Source organism: Lemur catta, chromosome 11 (genome assembly GCF_020740605.2).
Source record: "Lemur catta isolate mLemCat1 chromosome 11, mLemCat1.pri, whole genome shotgun sequence".
Lineage (NCBI taxonomy): Eukaryota > Metazoa > Chordata > Mammalia > Primates > Lemuridae > Lemur > Lemur catta.
Genome location: NC_059138.1, coordinates 11,005,455 through 11,027,996, shown reverse-complemented (window position 1 = coordinate 11,027,996; position 22,542 = coordinate 11,005,455). Strand labels below are relative to the sequence as shown.

The following is a 22,542-nucleotide window of genomic DNA, read 5'->3' as shown; positions in this document are numbered from 1 at the left end:
GCCTCAGCCTCCCAGAATGCTAGGATTACAGGCGTGACCACCATGCCCGGCCAGGTATATGTATTAGAAGTAACACATTCCAGAATAATTACAATTTAACTGGAAATTAATGCTGTGCTTGTATTTAAATGCCATTTGTCTCTTTTATCCTTTTCTTTCAAATATACTGATTTTGTGAAGTGATGAAACCAGTATCAAATGTCCTACAGGCTCTATATATTAATGACAGCCCAAGAACAGAAAACTTTTAAAATCGGTTCCTAGAAAACATGGTACAACTCTGGTTTCTGAGGAACCCAGCCAAACTGAATTCATCTTCTTTTTCCTTAGTTTTGCAAATTGCTTTCAGAATATGGGGAAAAGCATTAGAGACAAAGCCTAATACCATAAGCGTTGTAGATAAAGTCTGATAACCAAATTTTTCTTCTTTTAAAGAACAACCACACCCCATTAAAGATATGACTGAAGATTCTCCAAAGATAAAAGAAAATCCCTAGAAACTATAATGATGCCTTATATTTAGTTTTTTACATGGTTTAGTGTGTGCTTACATCTCATTTGCACCTCTAAGTTGGTGAGGAAGTCAAGATGTATCCTCATTTGACAGATTAAAAAGTTGTTTGATTACGTGACTGGTTGTGCTGGTGGAACTAGAATCCAGATTTTCTTTCTCATGGTCCATTGCTTTTTCCATTTCACTGCTTTGTCCAGGTGGTATCATACTTGGCACAATTCTATGATTTTTAAAGGGCAGTTTGTCCCATATAAACATCTGTAATGCCTAGTACTTGACTTTAAAGTAACTACTGGAAAGATTTGTGGAATTTTTTGTAGTTTTTTCTTTTTGTTTTTCTCAAGTGGACTCTTTTAGACCCTGCCAACCCAGAACTAAATAGCATGTATAGGGGAGGTGATGAGGAGTCAGAATCTTTCGTTTTTCCCTGTCATTCCTGGCTAATTACATGGACTCTTTTTTTTAGATCCTGGCTCTGATCTTTCTCTTAAGATGATGCTTGGAAAGGCTTCAGCACTTCTTCAGAGGTTTCCTTCTACCTTGGCTATTTCTTTTAATCTAGGATCCCTAAAATTCTTAGATTAGACACCTATCTAGTTGACAAGAATTGGTTTCTTTTCAATGTTCCTTAAGCCTTTATTCCAACCAGCTCCCCTAATTATTTTCTTCTGCAAACTATGAGGCCGTTTTCTCTCAGGGATTTACTCTTTCCAGGGGAGTGTGTGAATTTGGGCAGCATATCTCCTTGGCTGTTAAGATCTGGCTGTGTGTTTGCCTTCCCTTTTTGTTTTTGTTTGCTGACCTATCCATCCATAATCTGACTCCCTGCCCAGGCTGTCAGTGGGCTAAGATACAGTGGTACTTTGTTGGTTTCTACCCTGTCCTTCTGACCTTGCTTCTTTTTACTGTGCTCATGTGTACCTCAACAGGGACTAGTCTCTCCATGACTGACCCTCAGGCCTCTTCTGATTCCAGCTCTATGCCCGTGTAGCTATTCACTGGGCTCTTCGGAACTGCTCACACATAGTATGTATGCCTTGGTGACTCATTTCCTATTGCCCAGAGCCATTCTCACCCCTTGCTTAGGACTTAGCACTCCACACCAGTGGAACTTGGAGTTTGCAGGGCTTTTCAGTTAATTGTAACAGAATATTCCTAAAATTCTTCCCCTCAGTGAAGAATTTAGTTTTAGAGCACCAGTCAGCAAGTCTTGAGTACTTACCTCAGCATTTCTTGCCTCCTCTACATGCTTTGGAACAGCATTTTCCAAGGAATATTATTTATGCAAAAACATCCTCCCACAGAAGAGTCGCACAGTTAACAACTCAGGAAAACTGTATGTTGCATTTCCTCTTTTGGAAATTTATCATGTACATTAACATTAAAGACTCTAAGAACTGCAGTAACATAACTTGTCTTAAACCAAGTAAGTTTGGTATTTTTCAACTTATTTCACCATGGAATCTTCTGTCATCATCAGCAGCAGCAGCACTATTAGATGTCACACTTGTTAGCATATTATGAAACATTTGGGGAAATGCTGCAGACAGAGCAAACCCACAGAGTGCGGTTTCTCTGCGACTAGACTGGAATGCACTTGCTTCTCTGTCTCTTCTTTCTCTCCAGTCCTTTCCAGCCTCCCCCGATCTAGGTAACTTCTGTTTTAAATGTTAGTCAAATGGTTCAAAGTTGAAGTTAGACAGGAGGAATAAGTTTTAAGATCTACTGCACGGCTGGGTGACTGTAGTTGATAATAATGTATATTTCAAAATAACCAGGAGAGTAAGTTTCAAATGTCTCACTCCAAAAGAGGCTAAGTAAATGAGGTGATGGATATGTTAATCAGCTCGATTAAATCATTCTGCATTGTATGCACACATCAAATCACATTGCACCCCATAAATGTATACAAATATGATTTGTCAATTAAATTTAACATTAATAAAAATTAATTAAATTTATGTTTTGTTTTAAAATTTATGTTGTATTTTCCCTGACCATCCATCTTTGCCCCTCCACCCGGTATGCAGTTGTACCTGCTTTCAGCATGCCCTCTACAGAGCCCTGTAATTTGAATCTCCTACATTGTGTTATTATTTGTGTCTGAGTATGTATGCTCCCCACTATACTTTGAGCTCCTTGAGGGCAGACATGTTTTATCTCTGGTCCTTATTACTCAATACATGTTAATGGTAATTCCATAACAAAAGAATGATTAGCTTAATATAAGTTGGAAGCCTGGTGTATAAAAACTTACCACACTGTTACTTTTCCTTAGTGGTTTTGTTAAGGTAAATGTAAAGTGGGACTTAATTTAGACATATGTAGATTCAACATTTCAGTTCTAGGTGGGAGAATTAAGAGGGACAGTGTGGAGCAGTAGTGAGGGTTGGTAAACAAGATAATGAGGCTGTGAAATCATGGAGGACAAAGGACTAGACATTTAGCTTGGAGAGTATAAGGCTAAAGAACAATCGGGAGCATTTTGAGGCAGGGAGTGTGTTAGTTTGCTCACCAGTGTGTTCTCGTCCCTCAGCATGATGCTTGGCTCAGAGTTGGGGTTCAATATTTATCAGGTGAATGAGTAAAAACATATCTATCTTCACACACTTGAGAGGTTACTGTTGTGGAATTATAGTGAGAGTAGAGATACTTTTGATTCACATAAATGCTTTACCAGGTTATACTGTCACTTCATTTTATGATTAAAAATAGTAATTTTTAAATTTTATTAATTTGATTTTATTTATTATAAACTTATTTATTTGCTTTTGCCACTCACTGTGCTAGCAGGTGAGGATACAGTGGTGATAACCCCTTTACACTCACAGGAGAGCATGTGGAGAAGTTTGCTTTAATAGCAAGCAAAAGATGACCTTGTTTTCAGAGGTGGAAGCCAGTGTTCAGAAGTTAAGCAACTTGCCTGCGATCACTTAGGTATCATGTGAGGATTCTCACCTCAAAACCATAGTTCTAAGTTACTGTGCACATTATAAATCTTTAGTGATCAGCATGTAACATTACTAGGAAATAATACAGTCTTTAAATAATCATTTATGCTTTGATAAAATCATCTCTTATTATATCCAAAAATGCTAGAGTCATCTTTGACTCCCCAGTTTCAGTCAGGCAAGAAACCATGTTGGTTCTGTCTTCAAAATAATACCCAGAATCAAGCATTTCTTCTTGCTTCTGCTATTACCTGCCCTAGCCACCTTCACCATTTGGTGGACTATTACGGGAGTCCTCTAACTCTTATCATTCCTTCTGCCTTGCCTGCGTACGCGTCATTTCTAACACAACACCCAGTGTGTGGCCAGGAGTTAGAGCACATCCCTGCTCTGCCCAGAGCCCTGCAGCAACTTCCCATCTCTGAATAGAAGCCAGAGGCATTTAAAGGCCTTCAAGGCCAAACACAATCTGGTCCCTGTCACCTCTCTAGCCTTATTTAGATTGCTCGTGTCCTTCAGGTCTCTGTTCAGATGTCATTGTATCAGTGATGTTTTCCCTCACCTTCGTATTTTAATTAGTATTCCCCCCTCCCTGCAACATCGTTGGGGTATCTGTGTTTTCATCCCACTCTCCCTTCTTCCCACTGTTTCAAGCTCCTCTATTATTGGTGCATAGAGGAAGGACTAGAGAAAATCTTTTTACTTACAGCTAGCGTTCTAGTTCCCTCTTGGTTGCTGATGCCCCGGTACTGGCTGTCCAGTTGGTTCATGCTAGAGTTGTTGCAGTGCCTCCCCAGGACCTGGTTTTCTGATGTTGGAGATGTGTTCTAGCACCACCTCTTTCAGCTCCTTCCCTCAGCTCCCAGGCTTGGGACCCTCCATGGCCTCTTACTGCTTGAGCACCATGGCCCTAGGCCAGGCGGTTAGATGGCTACTGTCAAGATGACTCAAAGCCCTACTATTAATATTTTCCACAGTATCTACTTGGCACCCAGGAGAACAATATGTCCTTGCTGTGCCAGCCAGCAAGAGGCCTCACCTTCACCTCTTTTCTCTCTGCTATCTCTCTCTTTAATTCCCTTTTCCCTGTTGAAGCAGGTACAGAGAGCAGAAAAGCAAACCTACTGCATGAGCAGATAAGCAATAAAAGAAGAGCACAGGCCAGCGCCTTTGTCTTGCAGGCTTCTCCTGCTCGTGTGTGATCCTCCTAGACATTCCCCACTTGGTTTCGAACAGGATCGTGAAGGCGGGGTTCGGGGGAAGCACTCCCTCCCCTGAGGAAAAGACACTGCATGCTCTCTCTAGGCCAGAAACTTCTGGTGCTGTCGGTTCTCCTCCACTTCTTAATCTGCTTATGCCGGCTGTGATGGGGTGATTGTGGCATTGTGTCTAGCATTTGGCGGCTGTCTTTAGAACGTGAGGGTACTTCGTGCCTATCAGTTTTCAGTTCTTGGGCTTTAACTGTACTTCTGAGCAACAGGAAAAATCCCATTCAGAATCCTGGTACATACATTATTTGTAATTTTTAGGGAAGTTACATTGTAGAGTACAAACTCTTAGGGGCATTGGCTCTATTGTATATTTGTTCTATACATTGCATCATGCACTGATTTATTAGAAACTCGCTGATTGTAATATATAATATTCGGCCATAAAGCATGGGACTAAAATGAATCACTTTTCATTTCGACTTGTTGTGGCAAATATTTCACTGCATTTTCAGATATTCAGGTGAAACATTCTGGAGTACCAGATCTTACTTGAGAGCTCTTGACTCTATAAAGGGAACACAGACTTAAATTATCTTTGCCTTGGACAAGTATATGAGACAGAAGAAATTCTGGCTGACCTGACTACTGATTGGTCCAGGACCCAGCATAGTTAGGTACTCCTCACTTTACAGTCTGAAGTATGATAATATGTTCCCTTGCCAGCAGATTCATGAGCTCTAGTATGTAAAAATTAGTTTAATTTTACAGTATGGTTTATTCAAGTACTTTTACCAAGCACTTACAGAGTTAATTTCTTTTAAGTTTGAACATTTTAAATTTTTGGTTTGATGAAAAGTAGGCCATGAACATTTGCTGTGTACTTACATGTACAGAATTCCAAGTTATTGTAATCATGAATTTAATTAAGTGTATTTAACTTCCAGGGTGAAAAGGAACAACCTGTGTTTGCAATGACCGGCCTTCGATGGGGATCCTTCAGAGATGCTGGCGTCAAAGTTAGCAAGTAAAGGATTATTACACTGATGTGTGATGATTTTTTAAGTCTTATTCTGTCCCTACCTTGAGGTTTCAACTTACATTGATCTTCTGGGAATAAATTTGATGGGCCTGGAGGTTGAATTATGTATGAATAATGGAGATAGGAACAATCAAGTAGAGGTTTGTATCCTGCATGCAGAAAGGTCGGGAAAAGTTCCAGTTCCCTCGACACTAGCTTGGGTAGCTGCTAGAAGGGTATGTCTCTATTTTTAGACATAATATTTAGCATAGCTTAGGCTCAGGCTAGACTACAGGGAGAACTGGATTGCCAGCAGGGCATAGTGGTGCGTGCCTGTCGTCCCAGATACTCGGGAAGCTGAGGCAGAAGGATCACTTGAGCCCAGGAGTTCAAGGCTGCAGTGAGCTATAATTGTGCCACTGTACTCCAGCCTGGGTGACAGAGCAAGACCCTGTCTCTTAAAAAAGAGAGAGAGAACTGGATTGCCTATCATCCTGCCGCGGGCTTAGCTGGGTACCAAGCAGAAGGGACTGCCTAAGCCCCAGTCCATGGAGCTGTTACAGCCCTGGCTGAACAAGTCCCCTCAGAGGCCTTTTTTTTTTTTTTTTTTTTTAAAGACCTTGCAGATTGAGAGACCACAGGCAGCCTCTCTTAGAAAAGGAAGAAAGGTGACACCTGGCTGTGTTGTGAGATGGGAGAAACAGGCCTGTTGGAGCTGATTAGAGGGCCAGCACTGGTTTTTCATGGGAATGGACTTATTTTTGGAGAGTGCATTGTGTGAAATGAAACTCTAGGTTTGGAGAGAGGGTGTGTCACGTTCCATTTGCTGTGGAAAGGCGGCGCGTAGGCACGGGCTTGCTGAGGAGGACTGATGGAGACCCTGTGTGAGGTTCACTTCATGCCTGGTGGGTGGGGGTTTTTTCTTTGCCTTTTCTTAAAACTGCTGAGCGCTTACAGTTTTAGTAGAGATTACGTGAATTATGATTGATCTCACACATGGCTTTCATCAAGAAACCCCTCTTTTACTTCATGGGCCAACCCACCATACTTTCTTTACAGAAATTTCTCTCAGTTTCACTTTATTCTTGCTAATGAAGTTCCTGACAATGGAATGTCAAAAGAGAGATATTACTGTGTTATATTACACACTGCATTCTTAAATATTTCACATCTTTTTATTTGCAAGTATGCCATGATTATGTTGATTCCACAAATTGCCCTATGTTTGATCTGTAGTCTCAAATCCCAGAAGCTCACTAAGAGGAATTGCTTAGTTTCCTCCTAAAAAGTCTGGTGAGAACAAATTGTTTTCTAAAATGTGTTAATCAATAATTAAGCACAAACACAAGTCAGCCCTTTTGGGAATATCTCTCATACTTGCCCTGTATTTCGATTGGTTTCTGAATAACGAATTTAAAAATTCTGATTGTTATCATGTAACACTTTAGCTAGGACTGTCCACTGAGTTGCTCTTTGTGTTAAGGAAGAAACAGTAGGTATTTCCAGGCTGGCTACAGGAAGACTATAAGCATAGTGTCAAAACTTACTATTGGTAGAGATGAAGAGAACTGCTGACAATTTAGAAATAAACTACCTGAGTTGGAATATTTTTCTTCTTGGCTAACCGGGAAAAGAAGCAAACTATAAACTTAAAAAATGGTAACACCAAAAAAATCAGATGATCAAGGCCCTCATTTGTAGTATCACAATATTACCCTGAACAATAATTTAGAATGGTTCCGCACTGCCCACTGGATTATATCTAAACTCCTTATTCTGGTATTCCAGGCCCAGCTTACTCTGTCGTCATCCCATATTATGTAATTATGCCTCTTTACTTTTAAGCTTTTCCCCTTTTCTCTGGCTGTTATTCTTGCTGTTTCCCATAGCCTTGCTCCTCCTCTCGCCTAGAATGGTTTCCTTCTCTTTCATGTATCTAAGGCCAACCCATCTTTTGAAGTTCCATACCCTCACTTTATTCGGTGCCATTCATTTTATTAACATACGCATGGCTGCTCCAATGATTTTAGGCCCTTAATGATTTTTTGTCCTTTCTTGACTCCTCCTACCAATAAATAGTGATCAGTTTATACCTTGCCCATAGTCAACCATTGTTTTATATTACTTATCTGGGCCTTATTTTCTCAAATCATAAACTCCCCAAGGCCAAAATTTTATACTCTATATTTCTTCTGTTTCTTCCATATACATAGTAGGTGCTAAATAAATGCATATTGATCAGAATCAATAAAGAGCTGTTAAGATGGGTGATTTGGTAACAGAGATAAGTTGTAAGAGAGGAATCTACTTTATGCCACTTTCTAATTCCAATTAGGCATCCTTCTCTGTCCAGTAGCTTTTATATACTCATCAATATGCAATAGATCCTCTTTATTCCCAGATTTATCATTTGCCATTTTAAAGCTGTATAACATGAGTAACGTGAGATTATGCTGGTTTACAAATTTTAATTGCCTATGTGTGTGCCTTTGTGTGTGTGAGAGGACATGGTGCATACTAGCTAGTCAGGTAGCTTGTGAGTGACACGTCAGATCACGCAGTATCTGCACGGCAGTGTGGCTTTATCATCCTCTATTCATTGCTCTTTTCAGTGTACACTGGCCCGTTCATATCCATGGGCTCCACATCCATGGATTCAACCAACTGCAGATAGAAAATATTTGGGAAAAAAAAATTCCACCAAGTTCCAAAAAGCAAAACTTAAAAGTTGCTGCATGCTGAGTACTGCACTGAATCCACGAGAATGAAGTGGTGTGTGAGCATTGCATTAGGTGTTATAAGTATACAGGAGAATGTGCATAGGTTATATGAAAATACTACACCATCTTACATCAGGGACTTGGGCATCCAGAGATTTTGGTTTCCTCAGGGGTCCTGGAACCAATGCTCCAATGATACTGAGGGACAGCTGTATACTGAACTATATTCTGTGGTTTAAAGGATATGTTATACTGATACTTGTGAATTTAGGTACTCAAGGAGACTCTGGTTATAGATCTCTTGTAAATTGCAAGAATCTTTCCACTGTATAACTAATTGCATACTGTTTGACAAGGCATTGAAATGCAGATTAAAAATTTACTGTAATATTCTTTTATGCGAAGCCACAATCCGCTAGCTTCCAGAGCAGCCACTCATAGCAGAGGTGTAATTCTAATGTTTTGTCTGTCATGAATGGTGTCTATCACATTGATAGTTCTTTTAATATTCTAATCAGATTTTTATCTTGGTCTTTCTCAGTTACTGGTATCTTGGGCCTCTAAAAACCAAAGCAGCCCACTTTTTCAGCACTCTTAAGGTAAATGCAATTTACATTGTAGAAACTAGCCCTGTGTTATTTTGTTGTTTCTCTGTGATGTGTGTATTTGGGATACTTTTAAATTCCTTGCTACAGATGCATGTGACATGCTCCAGCACTAAAATGGGGCACATTTGATTATGTACAAATACAGAAAGCTTTCCTGTTTGATAAGAGGTCACCGCTCATCTACCAACTGATTCCCTCCATTACCAAACCAATATTTAACTTCTCCTTAACATTCCACCTCCCTTTGTTGTTAATTCACTCAAACTTGCCAGACAAACCTTCAACAGAATAACATATATCTCATTGGTTATTTGTATTTTTGTCTATATTAGTACCTGGAAATGAACTGAAGATTGTATCTAAATATATCTAATTGTACAGGTTTGTGTATAATATCAGTAGGTTTCAAACTATACTAGCCAAATATGGGTAGTGGTTACTATATTGGAGAATACAGATATAGAACATTGTCATTATCAGAGAAAGTTCTGTTGGGCAGTGCTGTTCTGTATGTTGGCACAGAGAAAAGCTTAACAATTTATATTAATGCAAATGCTAATAGAACAGTCATCCTTAACTGTGGACTACATATTATGTTAAGCTTTTATGCAAATCAAAGTAGTATATTCACAATTTGGCTGGCCAGTCTGAAAACTGGCAGACGGAGTTTGAATGTAGTGAGAAGTTTGGATCCAGTGTTAATATTCAGAATTAGTGAGTGTTTTTCTAATTATAAAAGTAATGCGTGTTCATTGCAAAACATTTGGAAAACATAGCTCCCTTTACCTTCTAAAAAAATTCCAGTTGGATTAAAAAATTAAATGTAAAAAACTAAGATCACTAAAGTACTAGAAGCAAATCTATATGATTTTAAAAATGAACTTGGGAGGACAAGACCTTTCTACACCTAAGGCAAACTGGATTAGTAAAATGTATTATTACTCAAGGGAATAATTTCATTGGTGGAGAGTGGCTACATACTTAAATGGTAGAGTCTGGGAGAATATAAACTGTTACTACCATTTACTCAGCAATTATTGATATATGCTTGGGAGACAAAGTCAAATAAGACAGGTTTCCTGCCCTCAGGAAGTATCCACATGCTGGGAGAGAGGTACAAGTCAGTCAGCAGTTTGGCAAGTGCTACAGGAGAAATATGGGAAGACTAAGATGGGAGCAGAGAGGAGGGGTGGCTGAGTCTGACGGAGGGTCAGAAAGGCTTCCAAGGGAAGATGGCACTTACATTACAGTTTGAAATATATATAGGACTAGATAAAGGACATTCTAGGTGGAGGGACAGGTTATGGGAAGTCACAGTGGTGTGACATGGTCATTAATTACAGTTAATGCAGTAAAATGGCAGGAAATGAAGCTAAAGGTTAGATAAGGTTAGGGAATGGCAGGTTTTGATGTGAAATTTGACTTTTATCCTTAAAGCACTGGGGAGTTATTGAGTGTTAAGCAGAAATGTGACATGAGCAGATTTGCATTTAAAAAAGTTGTTTGGCAGCAGTGGGGACAAGAGATTGGACATGGGTCTCTAAAGGCAAGCCCATCAGATAGAAGATAAAGTAATCCATGTGGGAAATGATGAGGTATAGTTAGTCTGTAGTTAGGTGGTAACAGTGAGTATTGACAGCAGAGGACAGATTAAAGAGCTATTGTGTTAGAACCCTCAAAAGTTGGAAGAGTGTAGGATTGCCAGATTTCTGATATGAGGGACTAGAGTTTGGTAACTAGAGATTTCCATTAATGTTGACAATATTAGAGTAGGATCAAGCTTATGAAGATGAAGTTTTCAATTTGGTACATGTTGAGTTTAACATAATATCCCTGGAACATAGACAAGTGGAGATATGATTGTGATGTGGGTCTGGAATTAAGCAGAGAGGCCTGGGCTGAAGAAATAGATTTAGATGTTTTAAGTGCGTGAATGGCTTTGAAACTCTGGGTTTGGTGAAGTTACCGTTGAGAAGAGATGGCCAGGAATAGCCCTGAGAAATATAAACATTTAAAGAACCACAAAGTATGACTGAGAAGTGCTAAGAGAAAATGTAGGAGACAGTACTGACATAGAGGACAGCAGAAGAGAGAGTGTCGAGAAGCAGCAGCAAAGAATCCATTGAATCTGGCAGCCTCCAGAGTGCGGGGGCTGAAGCTGTATTGAAGAAAGTTAAGAAAGAAATCTGAGGTAAAGATGTGGAGATAGCACGGATAGGCCACTTCTTCAAGAAACTTGACTTTGAAGAAAAGGAGATAGAAGAGGCAAAAGCTAGAGAGAAATACAGGGTCAATGAAGTATTGTTTTTTGTTTAAATTGGAGAAATATCCATGTTGTTATCTTTGAAGCAAAAGAAGAGAAGAATGAGAAGAGGTGAAGAGAAAAGAGACAGCATGATTAAATTGGCAAATCTGTGAGCAGTTGGAAGGGTCTGGGATCCAGAGTACCTGGACAGGGGAAGGGACACCTTTTTCACTGGTAAAGGAGAGAAGTAAGAGTAGATTCAGATGGAAACAAGAGGATAGAGTGAAGGAAGTTCTCACTGATGTCCTTGATATTCTCGCCGAAGTGCAGGACACAGTGTCAAAAATGAGGTAGGTTGTGGGGCCAGTATGGGGACTTGTGAAGAAAGATGAATATGGAAGGAGGCTCAAAGGATTACAAGCGACACTGAAGACCTGAGACCAGAAATTTGTAGTGACACTAGTACGCTCCATTGGGTGGTTGCTTTTCCCTGTATCTGTACTCAGCAGGTGCATTTTTCCCCTCTAGTAATACTGAGCCATGCTGTGGAGTCAGAATTGGGGATTTTTAGGGCACATATTATGCAAGAATAAAGACATAGGTGGGCCAAGAGTAAATGGAAAAAGAAAGCAATTTAGAATAATCGACTATAGATTTGGCCCTGAGGGAAAATGAGTGGTGAAGGAGTGGAATCCTTAATGTGATTGAAAACTTAGTGGTGTGGGGATCTTCAGGGGCCCAAAATAATACCCCTCTCTTCCTCTTCTGAGTTTGAATCAAGTTATGAAAACAAATGTAGGAGCCAGGCAGACAGAGATCAAAACATCAGCTTTATAAATGTCAGCAGGAGTGAAGCACACACTAGATTCATGGTCACATTCCGATTTCCTCATACTCCAAGTTGAATTTATCCAGTGCAAATGGCTCCTTCTGTGCAGAGACCACCACAGTAAGCTACTGCGTGAAGAAGCAGGGAATGTGTGAGCCTCGAGGACAGCATTCTCTCAGCGAGAGGAAGGAAGGGGCTGGGTCCGTGTATTGGTCCTTCTGGACTTGGGGAGGAATGAGTGAGCTGTAGAGTAAGAGAAGCCATAATTGTCACTCCTTTGTAATTCTCCCTGTGGAAACTCGAGAACAGGGGAGCAGTTCACCCTGAGAGACACTGGGCACAAAAGAATCAACCGGGAGAATATGGGGTGTGATGAGAGTAGGATGTTAGGGTTTTAGATTTCCAAGATGGAATAGTTCTGGGTGACATTATGGGCCACGATGTGACTGTGGAAATGGGTGGCTGTGGTGAATTAGAGGTGGTGTCAAAGGCTGAGAGGCTGCGCCAGGGTATGGTTTTAATTATTCACGTGGACACTGATGCGATCCAGGATGGCACTGGACTTGGGGTGACAGGAAATAGAAGACAAAAAATCTAGAGTTTGAGGATGAGGGGCTTTGAAGCAGAGGTGAGAAACCTTGGGCTGGATTGTGAGCCTGGGCTGAACCATTCTGGCCTCTGTGTGAAATATGATTCCAGAAGTGAAGCAGGTGTTTGATGCAACTGGATTTCATCAATTTCATTTTTGAATCACCATCTATAAACCAAGGATAAATTTGTTATAGGAAGATTCCATGCTCATTCATATTGATTTTTTTTTGGGGGGGGACAAGTGTAAATGGTGGTTGTTAGCCCACTTTAATCTCTCCTCTGTGTTAGGGAGAGCACTGGAGGCAGCAGTCGTGGGGTTCATGGTTTTCAAGGTAGAGCTTTAACAGGAAGGGAAAGCTTGAGGAGTCCATGCTCTAAATTAGAGAGCATTCCATTCAGTGAGAGGAGATTAATTCCCTTCCTAGCAGATATAGGTAGAATCCTAACTTTTGCAGGGAGAAACCCCCAGAATTTGGAACTGTGTATGCATGACAGAAGTTCTTCTCTCTCCACATTAAAAGGAGTGGCCTCAGATTCATCAAGCCTCTATCTCGTACACGGGACCTACAGAGAGATCTCCCAGTGAACCAGAAGAGACCCCTCCCCGGCCTTCCTTGTATAGGAGAATATTACGAAGGCTGGCATCATACTGGGCACAACCACAGGATGGTGAGCATCGTGGTGACTGAAGATTGGAGAGCCCTGGTCAGTTTAGAAGTGCCCTAGGGCAGACCCCCAAAATCAGTTTTAGAGACTTAGAGCAGGAAAAGCCTTTCAAGGATCATTGAATTCAGCCTTCTGTGTACTGCCAGAGCAGCACTCAAGCAATGTCCCATGAATGGACACGGCGGTCTCTGTGCACCCTCTTTGTTATTGTGACTGCTTTTGGTAGGGATGTTTTAGGCACAGAGATTCATTTTGAGGCTGGCTGTTTACTACTGTTTATAAGAAGTATGAAATAAATAAAACTAAAGTGGAGAGTGAGCGTAAGGGCTTGGGAAGCTGAGCTGAACAGCTGCAGCTAAGTTGGTGGTGGTGGGCGGTGAAACGTTAATGGAGGAAGCTGACCTGTATCTAATGGATTCCCACAGCCCTCCCTCAAGAGGTGAGCCCAGAGGTCTGGAAAGAAGTGCAGCTGTCAACCATTGAACTGTCCATCACAACACGGAACGGTCAGCTTGACCTGACAGTAAGTGTGCTTTTTTATTAGAAAAGCATTTGGTATCTGGGGAAAGTGACAAAGGCTACATGCTTTTCCATTAATTCAGTTATTTTTATTTTTACCCTGTGGGGATAGAGTGGAAAGGGTCATGAAAAAGACTATGTGGTGTGCCTTTAAGGATTAATAGCAACGAGAAAATGCTGGGACAGTGGTGGCACAAATGCTTGAGGGGCTTTGATCGCGTGTGCTGCTCATTGTTTAGGTGGCCCTCAGAGGACTTCGGGCAGAAGGCCTTTAGGAATGAAAATTAGCTACTCCCATTTGTCACTGGAATAAAAAATTGTGGAGCTTTTACTTGAGTAAATATCCATTATTTTTGTGACTATATTAAGTATATAGCTTTAGATTTCCAGGAGAAAAACACACACACATCTTTATACTTACATATAATGTTATTTGGGTCCAATCTATAGATATGCACTGTCCTGTACAGTAGCTATTAGCCACATGTGACTATTTAAATTTAAACTAATTTGAATTAAATACAATTAGAAACTCCAGTTCCTCAGTCACACTCGCCACATTTCAAGTACTCAAAAGCCGTATGTGGCTGGTAGCTACTACATTGGAAATCACAGATATAAAATCATTCCACCAATACAGAAAGTTATAGCGCTGCTATAGACAATACACTTAGAAATGGTGAACTAAAGCAGGAGTTGGCAAACTGATCTGCCACCTGTTTTTGTGTAGCCCATAAACTAAGAATTGACTTTCTAATTTTAAATGATGGAAAGAAAACCAAAAGGAAAATATAATTTTTTGTGATAAATGAAAAGTACATGAAATTAAAGTTTCAGTATCCATAAATAAAGTTTTATTGGAACACATTCATATACATATTTTCTATGGCTGCTTTTGTGCTATCTGGCAGAGCTGAGTAGTTGCCACAGAGACTGTCTGGCCCCCAAACCTAAAACATTTACTCTCTGGCCATTTACAGAAAAAATTTACTGACCCCAGTATTGAGAAAACCTTAGTAATTCATATTGATCAGAATGCCAATAGAAGTCATTTTTAACTGTGGACTAATTACTATATTCAGCTTTTATGCAAATCAAAGAAGTCTGTTCACATTTGTCCCAACCAATCTGAAAATTGGCAGATGCAGTTGGAATATAATGAGAAGTTTGATTCCAATGTTAATATTCAGAGTATTGAGCTGTTTTCTAATTAAAAAGTAATACATGTGCATTGCAAAACATTTGGAAAACAAAATTCTCTTCACCTTTGAAAAAAATTTCACTTGGATTAAAGAGTTAAAAATAAAACCATTAAAGTACTATGGACAAGGCCTTTCTAAGCATAACATCTAAGGCAAAAATCATACTGATGCTTTTGTTTACTTATTTGAATAGACACTATAAACAAACTTTTGAATGACAAATTGGGAAAAATATTAGGATGTGATAGACCCAAGAATTAATAGCTTTCTTTATAACATAAGAATTGGGCAAAGGACTAATGTAAAAAAATGGGCAAAGGGTAAGAATAGAAAATTCATAAAAGAAATAAAAATGAAAAAATAGCTTATATTTGCTGAGTATTTGCTACATGCTAGGTACTTTCCTAAGAATTTTATATAATATTAACTTATTAGCTATACTATCAGGTAGATTTAACTCTTATCTGCATTTTTTAGGTAAGGAAACAGAAAAAGTACTCAATGTCAAAGAAATGCCAATTAAAATACTAACTATTGAATTGTCATAGATTAAAAAGTGTGATAGTGCTTAATGTTGGTGTGGGTGGGAAAATGAGCAGTCTCACGTCTTTCTGATGGGAATATAAATTGAAACCCCCCATCTTGATGGCAGCTTGGCAGTATATATGAAGTGTCTAAAATATATGCATACCCTTTGCCCTATTAAGTGTATTTCTAGGAATTATCCTACAGAAATAATCTGATGAATATATAATATAGGCAGTCCTTTTTAACATAATAGAATTCTTAAGACATCGGTGAAAGTGAGTATGTGAAGGTTAAAAAAATAGATTCTGTTCCAGAGAAATTTAAAAAAGAAAGATAAAATTTCTAATTATACATTTCCTTTATACCCAGTCTTTGATAACATGTATTCCTTATATTGTGTTCATGTTCTTTACCATTGTTCTTTTCTCTGATGATTGAATACCACTGAATGCACCGAGTTCAGTGAGGATATGATTGCAGCTCAAGATTAGCCACGTTCTGCATGCCAAGTGCTTTTTATCTTTGTGCCAATTATAAAAGTATATGATACTGGGCTTCTTATCACTAGTGGCAGCCCATTCATTTTTTTTGTTTCTTCCACACTTCTTTGTAAAAATAAAAGCAAATGCAATAAAATATTCAAAGACAATGAGGCTGCCATGCAAATAGTTCAGTGTTCACTTATCATTAAAAGAAGTACATTCAGAATATGAAAGAAGCGTTAGGAATGTGGAATGTGTGAAAATTAGGATCTCTTGTACAAATATATTCACTGTACTTATAATAGTAAATTATAGGAAACAAGCTAATCAGACTGATTAATTTTTTACATCTATTTAAAATAACATATATGTTATATACATATATTTATGTATGTATTTTATTTTGTATATATGACCTGGAAAAAAAAACCAGGTTAAAATGATTTACGTTAAATGGTTCTGTTTTTGCTTAAAAAGGAAATACTCAATGGGAGTATTTCCTATAATTGAATTTTGTGAATGATTGAGGTAAGGTTCCAATTTTATGTTCTTTCCAAATAGAAAGCCAGTTGTCCAAGCACCATTTATTGAAATGTCCATTTTTCCCCATCCATCTTCAGGAAGTCTCTGCCATACATCAAGTGTCTATATACACGTGACTGTTGCTAGTCCCTCTCTCCTGTTGCTCTACTTTTTTATATTTGAACTGGTACTCATCTTCTCTTAATTACAGTTTTATAATAAGTTCCTCTTTGTTTTTCTCCTTTTTAAAGAGTCTCAACTATTCTTAGCTCTTTTGACTTCTATAAATATTTTAGAATGTTTATTTTATTAAATTCCACATAAAAATGTTATAATATTGATCTGGATTACATTATATCCATAGATCAATTTGAGGAGAAATGACATTTCTACAATATTGACTCTTCCAGCATATGAATGTGTCATACCTCTTCATTTATTTAGGTCTACAGAGTTTTTCAATGAAGTTTTATAGTTTCCTCTAAAACATTCTTTTGCTAGATACATTCCTGGTTATCTTAATTTTTTGATGCTATTGTAAACAGTATCTCTTAAAATTTCATTTTCTAACTATCTGATTTAGTAGATGGACATATAATTGATTTTTTATATTGATGCTGAATCAGCAACCTAATTAAGTTGTTATATATTAAGTTTGTCTGGATTCCTTCAGATTTTCAGATTTTCTACAGATTTAGTCATATAAACTGTAAATAGTGCAAGTTTTATTTTCTCCCTTCAAATACTCATTACAATCCTTTGTCTTACTGCACTGGCTAGGACTTCAGTACAGTGTTGAATAGAATAGTGGTAACAGGAGTGGAGTCATTGTCTTATTTCTGATTTAGAATTTGATGGGTTTTTTGTAGATAGCCTTTGTCAGATTAAGGAAATCCCTTCTATTTCCAGTTTGATAAGAGGTTTTATCTTTCATCTTCAATGTCTTAGATATTTAATGTTATCAAGTACCGTTCCAGCACCTATTGAGATGATAAAGTTTTCTCATCTGTCAGTGCAATAAAGTGAATTGATTTTTTTTTAATGTTAGTATGAGACTTAAGTTGGAGCAACAAGCGACAGCTTTACCTTTGCACCTAAACACTTTAAAAATTGGACAAAATCTATGAAACAACTGTTGATAGACACTGGTATGAAACAAGCAGTGTAGGACAGTGATTCCAGGGAGAAGGGAATCAAACAAGGTGAGCCTACGCTTGCCCCAGCTTACTGCTGGAGAGCGGCCACAGCGTGAGGACAGGAAGCCCAGACAGAGCCCAGTGGTCTCCCTTGCTTGAGGGGGCCTTTGAGAATTTGGGGAAATCAAGGCAGCTAGAATTGCAGGCAGAATACAAGAGAGCTGTATGGAGAGCTAAGAGCTGCACTGAGAACCAAGGCAGAGGTCTGCAGAGATTCCTTTGGAGTCTTCTGCTGAGTTACTTGGGCAGGCATGTGAGAAACCGCCTGAGATGGAGAAAGGACTGCTAGTGAGAAATGGGGGACGATCCAAGGAGCTTCAATCATCATGTCACAGGGCCAGGAATAGTTCATGCCCCAACCAGCTGCAGTGGAAAATCCTGCTCAGACATGGGGCAGTGGGTAGTGTCTTCAGAAAGGTATTGCCTCTAGTGGGTCAAAATTAGTCCTAGACTAAAGGCTGCCCTGTTTCCCTCCTCACAAAGCCAAAAGGCTAACCTCCAAAGAATCAAGAACTTAGTTGTGCTTCCAGAACAAAGCTTAAGAACAAAGGACAGCTCACAGGCCCAAACGTCCTGCTGCCTATATTTGTACACCTTTCAAGCTAAGAATGTTCCTTAACATTTTTAAATAGTAGAAAAAAAATCAAAAGAAGAGTATTATTGTTACATGTGAAAATGATAGGAACTTCAAATTTCAATGTCCGTAAGTAAAATTTTATTGGAACGTAGCCATACTAATTCATTTAAGTGTTGGCTTTGGCTGCTTTCAGCCACCACGGCTGAGCTGAGTAGCTGTGATAAAAATCTCAGAGTCTGCAAGCCTAGAGTGTTCACTCACAGGCCCTTTATCGAAGATGGTTGCCGATCCCTGTGTAGCTGAAGCCTGGCTTTCCTGAGTTTCTGCTTTCCCTGCAATACTTCTAAGTGGTAGCTGGTTCTCTCCCTTCATCCCTGGCACACTGGGCCAGGTGACTCCTTGTCGCAGCTTTAAGCTGTTCCTCCTCCTTTCCTCTAAGGCTCTCCCCCACTCTCCAATGTCTCACCAGGTCAGATCATTGTTCCTGGGCCAGGCCATTCCTGTTCCTGTCTCTACGATGTTATTTCCTGGCTCGCTGTCTCCCTCTGCAACACTACTCCTGTCTTAATTCTCAGCACAGCAGCCAGAGCGATCCTATTAAAGTGGATCCAGATCAGTTTCCTCCAGTGGCTCTCCATGTCACTCAGCCTAAGGGCCAGATTCTTCCTCATGGTCCATGAGGCCCTACTGACCTAGTTCCTCTCTTGCCTGTCTTCATTTCCAACTGTTCCTGTCCTTCACTCTGCTTCAGCCACACTGGCTTCCTTGCTGTTCCTTGCACGGGTCAGGCATGCTTCTGTCTTCAGGCGTGGACTGCTTGTCCTTAGAGAGCAGTGGTTCTCAGTGTGGTCCTTAGATCAGCAGCATCAGCCTCATGTGGAATTGTTTGAAATGAAAATTCTTGGGCCTCACTCCAGAGTTTCTGAACCAGAAGCTCTAGGATGGGTCCACAGTCTGGGTGTTTTTTTTTTTTTAATTAACAAATAAAAACCAGAGTCTGAGTGTTAAACAAGCTCTCTGGCGATACTTACCAGAGTGTGGGAACTGCTGCCCTGGATAATCTCACTGCCGTCTCTGCTCAGAGGCTACCTCCTCAATTGCAGCCCCTTACATATGTACCCACTGCCATCAGTGCTATCTCGTGTTCCTTGCTGTTTCTGTGATCTCATTTTCTAATATTCTCAAATATACTTTTAGTATATTTATCTAATATAGACTAAAACTTACTGTTTTATTATGATTTGTTTATCCTCTTCACTCTCCACAGTGGAATGTTAAGTTCTTTGTAGGCAGAAATTCATATTTGTTTTGCTTATTGATGTAACCCAAACACATTGAAGAGTTCATGATACATGGCTGGCACTTTGAGCAAAGTCATCCACTTTATGTTTTGTGATTACTAGTTGAGCGATATAGCGGTGCTCTAGTAGTGCCCTTTAACCTTAGGCAAAGGCCTGTGGGTTTTCCCAGGGCTAGGTGTCGTTTTGGGATTTTTGTTTTTGAGACAGTTTTGCTCTATTGCCCTGGGTAGAGTGCTGTGGTGTCATCACAGCTCACTGCAACTTCAAACTCCTGGGCTCAAGCGATCCTCTTGCCTCAGCCTCCCGAGTAGCTGGGACTACAGGCACATGGCATGATGCCCAACTAATTTTTCTGTTTTTAGTAGAGATGGGGTCTCACTCTTGCTCAGGCTGGTCTCCAACTCGTGTGCTCAAGCAATTCTGCCTCAGCCTCCCAGAGTGCTAGGATTATAGGTGAGAGCCACTGCACTGGCCTTCCAAGGCTAGATTTTGTACTAACTCAAAAGGAAACAAGTCCTCTAGCTGAAGCAGACACAGAAGTTATGGGATTGATCTACAGAGTACTAGGTTTGCATCACTAGCCACTTACTGGTACAAGAACCAAGTGTGTTTTCAGAGCCACTTCCTTATAGCTCAGATCTTCCAGAGCTTTCTGTGGTTGGAAATAGAAGGTTTTAAAAATGTTAACATGGAATAAATGGATTGTTGTTTTCAACTCCAGTTGCATACCAGATTTGTATGTAGAGCATTTAAAAAAGCAGACACCTGAGCTCCCCACACCAAGCAGCTCATACTGTGGTCTGGTGTGAAGCTGATGCAGGGTGAGCGCTGACAGTCACTGGGATAGATGGGCAGGAATCTTGGCCTGCAGGGGAAGGAATCCTAGAGGCTAGAACAGCTGCAATTACTAGTGAGTGACAGAATGTCCAAACCTTCCTCCCAAGTTTTTATTTTGCTTATGTAGTACAAACAGAGCACTATAGATGAATCTTATGTAAATTATATTTCAGTAAAGCTCTTAGTGGGAGAAAAAAGGGCTGAAAGTATATGCAGAATTAAACCATTAGAAGTAATGTCCCCTATATAATGCACAACTTCAAGATATGAACCTCCAAAGCTGAGGATGACAACAGGCTGCATTAGCCAAAATTTTAAGATTAATGATGTTAGTGTTCTTAATCTTTTTAGAGCAAAGAAGACTTTATGAACATTTGCATTGAACCCGACGCTGTCAGCAAAGGAGACTTTATAACTATAGGGTAAGTGGGTTGGGGTTTGTAGGAAATGAGGCCTAAGTAGTTTGATTTTCAGACTTTATTATATTATTTCAGAGTGCCCCATGAAGTCCAAGAGATCCAGTGAAGGCCTTGTTTGGGAATTTCAACATTCTTTTTTCCTATGGGCTGTTGTATGCAGGGCCCCTCTCCCACTGTGGCCATCCCTGTTCATTGTGGGAAGATCAGACCGTTAAGAGCAGTCTTTGCCTTTCCGCGGAAGTTAAAAGAATCCAGTGTGTCATGGCAAAGCGTCAAGAACTTTGGTTTCAGGGTCAAAGGGCTGAATACAAATTTTGATTCTGCCACTCACTGACGTCATGACTCAGATCATTTAACTTTTCTGAATCCTTTTCACTGTCTGTAAAATGGAATAATCTAATCATCTCTACCAATCTTAGGATAGTTTTTCAGTCTCAGATCAGACAATGTGGGTGAAAAGTCTTTTTATATTGCGAAGCACTTCACAGTATCCGTTACCATTCATGTCAGTTCACTGCATCCTATTCCCAGGGTGTTAATGGAAAACTTGAAAAGGTACTGAGTACCTTGGACATTTCTCAGGCCTTGTTCCCATTTCCAGTACAAAATACCCTTCCAAGTCCTGTCTGATTTGTTAAGCCCTACCTCTGCCAGAATCTTATTGGTTAAGAATACTATAAATCCTCCACCAGCCTTCAGAGCATCTGAGGAGCTGGCGTGTTCCCATGCCAACTGGGAATCTGCCCAGCACCGCTTCTCTGTGCTTTGTCTCAGAGCTCCCTCTCGTGCCCGTTTAGGGATTAGACATTTCTGCTGCAGTGGCCAGGTCTCCATGGCTACTTCACTATGGACACCAGCAGCAGAATGGCTTTCATTAGTTTGTCAGTAGAAGCACTTTTGGTCCCTACAGGAAGTGAAATCCAATAATGTCTGTTTCCTTTGGACATCTGAAGAGGACACTGTGAAGTTGCTTTTGAAAACTTTGATGACAGTTTCATATGATAAAGAATTACTGTTGTCAATGAATGATAAATAATGGACTAAATACCTGGATTAGCTTTTACTTTTTGTCTGCTTCCCAGGACTAGGTGGAGTGTATGTGCAAGTGTGTCTGGTAGTTTTATTCCATAGCCATTCAGTCAAGGTAAAGATACAGTATGCCAAGTAGACTGTTAACATTAGTACAGTCGTCCCCAGTATCCGCAGGGGGATTGGTGCCAGGACCTCCCTCAGATACCAAAATCTACAAATACTCAAGTTCCTGATATAATATGGCATAGTATTTGCATATAACCTATATACATCCTCCCATATACTTTTAATACCTATTACCATGTAAATACTATGTAAACAGTTGTTGTATCATTTAGGGAATAATGACAAGAAGAAGAGTCTAGATATGTTCAGTACAGATGCAATGTTTAAAAAAATATTTTTGGTACTCAGTTGAATCCACAGAAGCGGGACCCATGCATGGATACAGATGGCCGAACTTATAGGGAATCACCAAAGCACTTGTAAGACTGGTTGTTCATATATATAAAAGAAATACCTACTTTAAATTCGAATAAAAATATTTTCTCCTTCAAGCAATAATCAGAAGTAG

The 22,542-nt window shown here is 39.7% G+C and overlaps 1 protein-coding gene across 6 annotated transcripts in view; it reads left to right on the top strand.

The window, feature by feature from the left end:
- AGK (acylglycerol kinase) overlaps nucleotides 1-22,542 on the top strand; it is a 69,502-nt gene that overhangs the window by 44,348 nt on the left and 2,612 nt on the right. For all 6 annotated transcript variants that reach the window (XM_045565365.1, XM_045565367.1, XM_045565366.1 and 3 more), the window contains 5 exons: nucleotides 5,621-5,700; nucleotides 8,956-9,013; nucleotides 13,209-13,356; nucleotides 13,779-13,876; nucleotides 20,869-20,939. In XM_045565365.1, the coding sequence (XP_045421321.1) occupies nucleotides 5,621-5,700; nucleotides 8,956-9,013; nucleotides 13,209-13,356; nucleotides 13,779-13,876; nucleotides 20,869-20,939 (455 nt within the window). The remainder of the gene's footprint in view (nucleotides 1-5,620; nucleotides 5,701-8,955; nucleotides 9,014-13,208; nucleotides 13,357-13,778; nucleotides 13,877-20,868; nucleotides 20,940-22,542) is intronic.